General features: G+C 39.1%; 1 protein-coding gene across 1 annotated transcript; it reads right to left on the bottom strand.

The window, feature by feature from the left end:
* Positions 1-8,551: 8,551 nt before the first annotated feature.
* On the bottom strand, positions 8,552-9,049 carry LOC104439553 (protein SMALL AUXIN UP-REGULATED RNA 10-like). Its single transcript, XM_010052603.1, has one exon. The coding sequence runs from the start codon at positions 9,047-9,049 to the stop codon at positions 8,552-8,554; it is 498 nt and encodes a 165-aa protein (XP_010050905.1).
* Between the last annotated feature and the right edge of the window lie 1,850 nt (positions 9,050-10,899).

Here is a 10,899-nt window from a genome sequence, read left to right as displayed (position 1 = left end):
ATCCAATTCGGTCGTAGCTACACAAGCAAATTGTCAATGAAACTCCAAATGAAATTTCTTCTTGACCTGGCGATACATATCAGCCAAGTTAAGGATCCTTTAATTCGAATAATTAATAGATAATAATTGTCTGATGACAATTAAAAGCTCTACTTGCGGACGACACATTTATTATTCATACACACACATACCAGGTCATGGTTAATGACACTAACATGATTAAACTCAAAGCGATCACACTATGTGTCATGTACACGTCGTATGGACACATGTAAAATATTGTTAGTTCTAATTCCAGATGAATCAAGGGAAAGACATAATTTCAAATTCTAGATTATTGAATTGAGAGAAAAGTCAAGTCTTGGGTAGTTCCTATTTCAAAATATTTTTTTAGAGAATTTTGCTTTAATGGACTCGAAGTGAAGTCATCGATGAAAGAGCTGGAAATCTCAAGACTTTGGGGGAGTAGGTAGAATTTTGGCCTTAGCTTAACAATTTTTAGCCAATTTTTGTGATTAATGAATATGTGTTTATTGACAAACTCACAAACAATGAACCTTTAAAATTCCTAAAAGTTAATCACAAAGTAATTAAAATAAGATGTTCTAATAAATTCGTTACACCGGTAAGGTCATTTATCTCACAAACACCACCATAATATTTTAAAACAACATTAATCGACATAAAACAAAGAATTGTAGAATATACAATAGGTTGTTTTTATCAAAAAATGAATTTCTTTCATAAATTACATGTTTAAAGTTTAGTTGGGATGGTTTTTTTTTCGTCACTTGTTGGAATGGTAAGTCTAAACTGTTTTGGGTTGAATTTTTGTTGGATTAAAGGTGGTTTAGGGTTAATCATCCTGCGTAGATCCTTCTGGGCCCAAGATCGGCCCAACATACAAATGTCCAACAATTTTTTGTGCTAGTTAGTCCTCTAACTTGATTTTTTTCCCATGTAAGTCCTTTCTCCAATCATTATTCACACTTAATTTATCTTAATATGTTTGTTTAATATGGCTGTTCTCAATACTGAAAAACGAGAGGGAGAAAAGTAATTTCAAATTTTAGAACTTAGTCTTATTACGTGGCTACAATTTCTGAATTGAATTTGGGCCTGATGATATGCTATTTTTCTCCATTTTTTTTTGGTCAAAATAGGAAATATTATAACACTAAGTTAAAGGATTACAACAGCCCGAAGCATGGGCATCCGCGTACAGAAGATCCGAAAGGAGGGGAGGGGGGGACGAAGCCTAGTTCGGTAAAAAGTTGCCATGATAATGGGCCTTAGCAGCCCAATTAGCCACAAAATTGGCTTCACGTCTACAGTGACGAATTGTTAGGGTAAGGAAAAGGGAAAGCTTGGCCGCCACTTTTGCAAGTAAAGGACGCATCTCCCATGGCGTCAATGATGGATGGTGAACCGCATCTATCAAAGCAAGACAATCAGATTCAAGCACAAGCCAGTCTTGATTTTTGCCGTGCTGTAACAGATAGTCAATAGTGATTAGGAAAGCTTGGATCTCGCTGTGCAGAGCCGAGGTTGTTGAGAAATCGCAAGTAAAGCCATGGAGGAGAGTTCCATTGTGATCTCTGAGTATACATGCCATAGCTCCTTTAGAACTCGTTTGTTGATATGCCCCATCAATATTGATTTTCACTTCACCAGGATCTGGTGGTCACCACAGCAGGTCTGAGTGAGACGTAGCTTGGGCTGTACGCACCAGCGGTTGGGATGAAAGCGATGATATCCGTGCCTGGGCAAGGGCTTCCTCGACGACCCTTGATGATTTTGGCCGTTGTTGGCGAAATATAAACCCATTTCGAGATTTCCAAATCTGCCATAACAGTGCATCGTGATCTCCATGGCAAGTAATTGACTCTGGCCTTCAAGCTGTTCTATTAACCACTCATCCATTCTCCCGACTGATCGCGGTGCAATGTGAATGCCAATCTGGGGATGTGACCAAACCCGACGCGTCCATGGACACAAAAGAAAAAGATGTTATGTGGTTTTTGGTTTGTTTTGATTACACATAGGGCATGTTGGTACTGTCGTGATGTGCTATTGAAATAAATTATCTTTTGTAGCTAGGGCATTGTGACAAACTGACCATAAGAAAGGGTGAATTTTGGGGGGTAATTTAACATTCCAAATGGCTTTCCAAAGAAGCGTATGAGGTTTGTATGATGAGGATGCTTGGTTCTGATGAGTGCTGGTTGTGTGTTGTCGTATGGTATGGTAGGCGCTTTTGACTGTGTAGTTGCCATTCTGAGTTTTTGTCCAAATAATATAATCAGTAGCATAAAGAGGGCGCGCCTGTATGGAAAGAATTTCGGCAATTGTGGGGGCATCAAAGTTCTGAGTAAGAAGGGGGATGTTCTAGTTGCTGTTGGTTGAGTTGAATAGGTTAGCTACCATTTGTGGAGTATCGTGAGCAATAGGACCTCCTATAACCCCGCTTGGAAGCCAATGATCTTCCCAAATTTTAATAGAATGTCCATGACCAATTGACCATTGCAAATTAGGTAAAATAGCATCCCTTCCAAGAAGAATACTTCGCCATCCCCAAGATGGTTTGGAACCCTGATCAGCATGTAGAAAGTCTTAAGAGTGAAAATAAAGCCCTTTAAAAAGGGTGCTCCATAAGGAGGTTGGATGTTGAAGTAGTCTCCATGCTTGCTTACCAAGCATGGCTTTATTGAAGTCAAACAGATCACGAAAGCCAAGACCCCCATTATTCTTGCTCCTTTTAAGAGTTTCCCAATTCTTCTAATGTATGCTCGATTTCTTTCCGTCACTTTGCCACCAAAACCTAGCAATTTTCTGCTTGATGGACTTGCAAATTGACACAGGTATCTTAAAAATTGACATGGCATACTGAGGTATTGCTTGTACGACAACCTTTAGTAAAATTTCCTTACCACCCTTAGATATCAAGTTTCTTTCCACCCTTCTATTTTGGCATTCACTCTTCCCAATAACCAAGCAAACATCTCTCTCTTAGATTTGCCCCAGCCATATGATATACCAAGATATTTACCCGCCTTATCTAACACAGGTATTCTAAGTTCCCGAGCAAGATTTTCCTTAAGGGTAAGAGGACAATCTTTACTAAACAAGATTTCGGATTTATTCTTATTAATTGCTTGGCCAGTAGCAAAGCAATATTGATTGATGATTTAGCCAAATTCTAACATTCAAGTAATTTACCATCTAAAAAGAAAATTGCATCATTTGCAAAAAACATGTGAGATAAAGTGGGACACCTCCTGTTTAATTCGATGCCTTTGAGAAGCCCCATGCTAACTGCGTGATTCATAAGATGAGATAGAACATTCGCCAATAGGATGAATAGATAGGGTGAAAGAGAATTGCCCTGTCGAATATCTCTGGATGGTTGGAAAAATCAAAGCTGTTCACCATTAAATTTAACGCTAAAGGATATTGTCGTTATACACTGCATAACCCAATGTACCCATATAGTATGAAAACCAATCTTGAGGAGATAATCTTGTTGGGAATCCCACTCAACCCGGTCATATGCTTTCTGCATATCCATTTTGAAAACAACTTGAAATTGACACTTGCATTTTCTGATTTTAATTTGATGAAGCACCTCAAGATGTTTTCTTGTATTTGTCGTCCACTCACAAAGGCACTCTATTCCCTGGATATTAGGTCATACAAATAGGGCTTCGGGCGGTTTGCAAGCACCTTAGAAATAATTTTGTAGGCGTAATTGTAGAGGCTGATCGGACGATATTGATCGAGCCTTTCAAGATGAGGGACCTTGGGAATGAGAGAGATGATAGTCTGATTTAGATCAGGTGGCATGACTCTAGATAATAAGAATTGTTGCACGAATAACACTAGATCATCCTGAAGAATATCCCAATGGTTTTGAAAGAATAGTCCATTTAAACCGTCGGGACCCAGCGCTTTAGTAACTCCCAATTGGAAAGTAGCATAGCACACTTCCTCCCTAGTAACCGAAGCTGTCAGGGACAGGTTCATTTCCTTCGTGATTATACAAGAACATTGACTCAGGATAGGGCCATAGTCGCGATGCCCCACTGTCTGATATAGAGTAGAGAAGTAATCAGTTGCCATTTGTTTTAAAAACTGAGGGTCACACACCTAAACCTGGTTGTCATCTTGCATCATACTAATCTTGTTGCGCTGTCGCCTCTGAATAGTAGTTGCATGGAAAAATCTAGTATTTTTATCCCCCAATCGCAGCCAATTTATCCTAGACCGCATAGCCTAATATTGTTCTTCCTGCTACCATAATTTATGTATTTGTTATTTCAGGTGAGAGATCAGTGGCACATCATAATGGTGATGGGTTTGATTCACATACTACTGAAGCTACTGGTGTAATGCTGTAAGTTGTTGGTGACCCTTTGAGAACTTGTTTCTGCTCCATTGAGCTAGAGCAGTGGAAACCACCTTCAGTTTAGAGGTAAGTGAGGAGCTTATAGGATGTTTTGATCTCCATGATCGAGTTATAATGTCTTAGCAGTCCAGGTCCTAGGTCCAGAAGGCTTCGAAAACAAAGGGCCGAGTCCTCCGATGAGATAATCCATCAGTAATTAAGAGCAAGGGGCTATGATCCGACCCCATAACTGGTAAAGCAAACACTTCAGCCTCAGGAAAGGTAAGACGCCGGTCCAAAGTGTAGAGAGCCCTATCTAATCTTTCCTTAACAAAATCATCACTAGCTCTATGATTCATCCAGGTAAATGAACATCCCTTACTTTCAATGTCCATGAGTGAACATCCCTCACATCCCTGAAAGATTGCATCCGCTGTGAGTTAGCCAAATGCTTACCAACTTTTCCCAATGATAGAGAATATCGTTGAAGTCACCAATACAAAGCCATGGCAGATCGTTAGAGGCGCTGATGAGTCGTAAGGTTGCCCAAAACTGAAGGCGCTGCTGAAAAGTGGCCGGTACATGAAGACAGGTTAGACGCATCCTCACACATTTATGAGGTCAGTACATAAAACATCATAAAACTAAGGGGAAGAGCTCGCCAAAGAAATTTCTAGCTAGTCATTCCAAAAAAGAGCCAACCCACCAGCTAAACCAATATGATTAAGAATAAAGGAGCTAGGATACTTGAGTTGTTTTTGCAGATGTTGAAGTAAGACCTGCTAATTTTTGGTTTCCATCAAAAAGATACCATTGGGCCTCCCCTTAGCCGCTAGGGCTTTAAGGGACCGGACTGTTAGGGGGTTGCTTAGCCCCTAACAGTTCCAACTCAAGAATTTCATTTGTCAATCGTTGGCTTTTTTGGGCAAGCCACCATAGCCCATTTTCTAGCTTCATCAGTTTAAAAAATAGGAGTATCCATCAGTTGTGTTTCGTCAAATATTGTCGTACTGATGTAGTTGTGATTCATAAGGGGAATAACGCTTCAACTTTTTAGTAGTGCCTGCTTTGAATATTGAGCTTGCTATGCTTTGGTCTCTTAGGGTTGGAAGAGCCCACTCCCAGGTCATGAATAGTTTTCACAGGTGCAAGTGCTAGATCTGTCACCGTTGAGTTTATATTTTATGCTGGCTGACCTGCAGGAGGCTGTAGCTGAGTAATGTTGGTTGTGCCTATGAGGAGAGGTCTAGTTGTCGGTTGATGTAATGCTCTGTTTATTTCATTGCTTGGAGGCTGAACTAGTTCTAAGAGGGGTGCCTTTGGGGGAGTCTCAGGTACCACTTCTTCTGGCAAATTAAGTCTGTGTTGAGGTTCGTAGAAAGTTTTCCAATATGGGCTATGCTCCCTCACTTTTGCTCTTAACCATTGGCCATACGCCATATTTTCTTTGCCCTCCATCTTCGTGTCATTAAATGGAATATCCTTACAGTATGTTGCATAGTGTCCGAGTATGCCACAGGAAAAACAAAAGTTTGACAGTCTCTCATAACGAAAGTCAAGCCAGAAAGCTTTACCATTTATTCTTATAAGCCGACTTGTCTTCAAAGGTTCTTGCAGCTTAAGTTCAACCCTAGCTCTCCCTGCCTATAGAGATGTTCCTTCCTTATTTTCAGTCTGAACCTCCAGAACTTTGCCTATGTTTCTAACAGCCTTTTCTATTGTATGTGCAGAACACCACTCCAATGGTAGACCAAAGACTTGCACCCAAAAGGCACAAGTGGAGAAATTATAACAGTGCAGCGGCGTGTTGGGAAGCTGAGGTTTAAATATCACTAAGTGGCCAGAGAATAGCCACGGACCACCTTCCAAAACTCGCTATTTGTCGGAAGTAGATTTGAATTTGGCAACATATATACCAGCTTCCCGTGCGGATAATTCAACCTGGTCTGTTTTCCATACACGCCTCAATGCATTTTGAAAGGCCTGAAAATTGATGGAAGGATTGGATAAGATTTGACCTACCAGCATTAATTTGCATTCTTCACGTTTCTCCACAGGTGGCGCCTCATTTCAATTGTCAATCTCTTGCTCCGGCCATAGGCGACCCAATCGAGAACACAGGGCAGCTAGCCGAGATGCTTCATCCTGGTCGTGATCATCCATGAGGGCAGATGATAGGGCACAGCGCCAGAATGGCTATCACGGGGGAAAAGGTACATGCAACAGGGTTCAAGCAAGTTCAAGAGGAACGGTTGGCCATCGATTGTAAAATGAAGGGAAACAATTGAAGATAAATCCCCAAGGAGGGTGGAGATAAGACGGGAATGCGAAATTCCATGAAACAGTAAAGGAAGACGATATCTTGGGTGAAGAAGGGTGGGGAATTAAACTGATTCTTCGAAAGATCACAATTCCAAGCAACGGACAATCACAATTGTGGATGATGCCGAAGAGGAAAAGCGAGGGATGGATAATGGTGAATTTAGGGTTTGAAGTGGTGAACTACCATTAGGGTAGAAAAAAGCTCTACATTACGAGAGAGATGGTGAACGAGCTGTAAAAACGGAGTATCTCTGGGTAGCTTTGTTTTTTCCTTCCTTCCTTTTTATTTTATTTTATTTTAAAGTTACGTATCTATCTGTGATAACCATAAAAAGGAATTCCACTGGAAAAATAGAGTCAAGGGATTGATTCGCGCCAAAAAAAGTCTAACGGCCCAATCGCAGAAGCAGAATTAATCACAGAACTAATTCGGGACTTATCCTATATATTTATGATGATTTCTTACTTTGGAACTGTTTATGAGATGAACATGATTAAGTTTAAAAGGGCATGGTTAACTATGTGTCGTGTACATATTGTATAAATAAGTCGTGCAAAAACTTGTCTGTCCTCCTTCCAAATGAATCAGATATATGGCATCAAAGATTAGTAAACTAAAAATGTCAAGATCTGTTGTTGTTCCTATTTTAACAGTTTGGTGGAAAATTTTGCTTTGGGAGACTCGATGTGATGTCATCAGTGAGAGCTAAAAACCTCAAGGTTGGAGTGGGGGGTGTGGATTTTCGTCTCGGCTTAACAATCAAGTCAATTTTGTTATTAATGAACATGTATGGAAACATCAACAGATGATTTCTAAGTTTAACGAAAAAACAATGAACTATTTTTAAATTTCTGAAGTATCGATGACCGTAAGAACAAAAAAGGTCGTCCATGGTCTTATGCACTCCAATAACCTACTTTGAATATTTTCGTGCAGTGGTCATTGAATATTTTAAAATACAAATTGATAATATAAATCTCATCAAGAAAGGATGGAATGCCTTAAAAGGAAATATTAGATATAGTAGCAGTCAGAATGAGGGATATTGAATTTATTTTAATCATCGGCGGATGACAAATTGAGAGGGTCAACTAGCAAATTATATACTTCTTAGCTTGTACAAAAATGACGATCTATATATGACATTGATACAATTAAGTTCAAATCAAACACATTTATAATGTGCCATGGGTGGGTCGTAGAAAATGGGTCGCGTAAGTATTTGTCATTCATCGTTGTCAATAAATCAAAGACAAGGGAACAATTCTAATACTAGAATCGACCGAAATATCAACATCTTGGGCTTTTCTTTCAACGGAACTTTTTGAAAAAAATTGCTTTGGGAACTCGAAGTGAGGTCATTGGTGATGAAGCCAGAAACCCTAAAAATTGTTTGATACACGTATGAACAAAAAGGTGTTCATAGTGTTCATACGTGTTATGCACTCCAATAATCAATCGAACTTCTGGATTTTTCGTATGAAATGCAATTTGACTTTATTAAACGAAAAATTGATAATAAGGTTCTTGTCAAAGAAAAGATGGAGGTAAAAAAAACCGAAGGGAAATGAAAGTTAGTAGCGGTCCATGGAAATCGTTCTGAGTCTTTGTATTTTTGTCAAAGCTCTGTATTTTGCATCTATTGACATAGAATATATAGTACAGCCTATATCTCTTAGGAAGCAACGTCTCTGGCATTACATATAAGACCTGAGCAACAACGCAGGGTAGAAAGACAATTCACTTGCATAGAGGGCTCCAAGGATGATGACGACAGTGATGAAGATGACTATAACCCATCTCACCAACTTCTAACAGGAGATCTACAAATGTCTCGTCTGCACTTAGCCTGCAAAACTTAGCCTGCACCGCTCTTTCACCACCAAACCCCACTTCTTGACCGCCTTCTTCTTCCCCTCCACCATCTCCAGAACACTTTGGAACACTGAAACGTCGCATGGGATTCTCAGGACACCCGTCTGCTGAAACCCGAACTCCTCTTCAGCCTCACGCAGCAAGAACCTGAACACCGGGTGGCCCAAGTAGCGTGTCGGGAAGATGAACCTCTCGAGCTCTTCACCAACGTAGACAGCGAGGTAGCCTTTCGGGACAACGTTGCTGTTGCCGCTGCTGTGCTTGTTGTAATTGTTGCAGTCATTGTCCTCAGATGATAGAGAAGAGATCGTTCTTTTGAGGAAGCTGATGCATGACGCGCTATTTGGGCTCACGGCAGCGGCAGTTGTGACAGTTCTTGACGAATTTGCGAAGTTCCTCCACTTCTTGAGGAGCCACTGGAGTCCACCCACTTCAATGATCTTGTTAGACTTTTGAGGGGACTTCATGGCTTCCTCAAGAAAAAGAAAGCGTGAGAAGAAGAAGCAGAAGAATAAGAAAGGTTGCAAACTGTCCTAACCTAAGAAAGGGGGCTCTTGTAATTTGTAGGAGTTGTGTATTTTGAGATTGAGAATGACAGATCGTAAAAGTTAAGCAATTACACTATAGCTTTGGGTCTAGGGTCGCGATGCAAAATAATACCAGCTCGGGAAAGATATAGTTTTGGAACATGCTCCCATATAAAATCAAAACCCACCATCCAAAATTGAATTCGAATGCATATTTGTCATACGCTCTGAAAAAGTTTGCAAAATCAAACTTTTTCTAAGTCATAGATGTACCGATAAAATAAAATAATAATAATCCACGTCTGAAACTCCATGAGATTGTCCCGGTTGGTTTAACAAAAATATAATAGTAAATCATCGAAACTCAATGAGAACATTAGCTAATATTGGTTGGAGAGACTTAATCGACCCAATTATGGAGTGCATGGACAAAAATCAACATACGGCAGGTACATAGGGTTGTTGGGTAACATATATAGAATTTCTAGGAAATTTACCCCAATTATGATTTACTAACATGACGGAAAATATCCGTAGGTACAGCTCGATAGATATATGAAGCTATTAATTCTTAAGATCGTCCTCATTATTTCCACAAGTTTGGTTGTTGGCTAAGTTGACAACGTTGACAAAATAACACACTCAAGCTTTCTTTGTGGAAGAGGAAAAAGATTAGGGGAGAACTTTGTGAGAAGAAATTTTGGGACCCCTCATGACATTTTTATATTGCATCATTGTTAGGGCGGGCAATTCTCAACATGATCCATTTGCACTATATGACAAGATACGCAATTAAATAGGTTCGATTGGCATAAACAGGTTCGTATTATGACACTATTGAATTCATGTCTTAGACGTGAATCGACTTGTTTAAACATGTTAAGATACCATTTGTTTCAATATGATACAATTAGGCACATTTTAACACATTTAATATTCATCGTTGTGACCTCACTCTAAGAGACTTTTTTTTTTTTACCTTAAAAACTTTTGAAATACACCCATGTCAAAAGGAGCAATGATAAAAGTGAAAACATATTTAGGGATACAAAAGTTAGTAGATATGAAAAAAAAAAAAAAAAAACTGATCTCTAGAATATATTGTCTAGAGCGGGTTAAAAGGTATTAACACAAGTCATCATGTATAGCAGTGTTTTATGTGTACACTCGTTAATATAAATTTTTGTATTTTGTCGTTTCGATGCACAATACAGTGACGCGTTTGTTAATCGTGCTAGTTTAGGCGTGTCATGAGATGGTTTTATTAAGTGTGTTGTGTTCATGTCAAGAAATTTCGACATGTTTGTTAAATGTGTCATGTTTGACTTAGACATATTCGAATCATTACCTTGCTTCGACACAACACAATTTTATATTGCTTGGGGGTGACATTTCATTTTCACACCCTATTGTAAATCGTATTTACCGAAAAATCATGAATATATGATGCACACCCCTAAGGTTGTTGATTATTTAAGTATGATTTCCTACCGGTTCATAATTCATAAGGGTAGAAGTGACTAACTTATAGGGCACACAATTAAGTATATAGGTAACAATCAATAATGCATATCGATAATACGGAATATGTATATTTGCTTGTGTCATCATAGACTTAATCATTTCAAAAATGGTTCTATTTATTCTCTCAGTAATTCCAATTTGTCATGACGTACCAGAAATAGTCAATTGTCTTTTAATTACCTTTTTCATCACAAAAAGTTTTGAATTGCTCAAATAGACACTTATGTCTGCGGTTGGTTCTTAATGCATTTATCGTTTTGTTTAAT

The sequence above is a fragment of the Eucalyptus grandis genome, chromosome 3 (genome assembly GCF_016545825.1).
Source record: "Eucalyptus grandis isolate ANBG69807.140 chromosome 3, ASM1654582v1, whole genome shotgun sequence".
NCBI classification, from domain to species: Eukaryota; Viridiplantae; Streptophyta; class Magnoliopsida; order Myrtales; family Myrtaceae; genus Eucalyptus; species Eucalyptus grandis.
The sequence above is the reverse complement of the archived record's forward strand: the minus strand, read 5'-3'. Positions and strand labels throughout refer to the sequence as shown.

Coding starts and splice junctions, on each gene's coding strand:
- LOC104439553 (XM_010052603.1), bottom strand. CDS start 9,049: ATGAAGTCCCCTCAAAAGTCTAACAAGATCATTGAAGTGGGTGGACTC.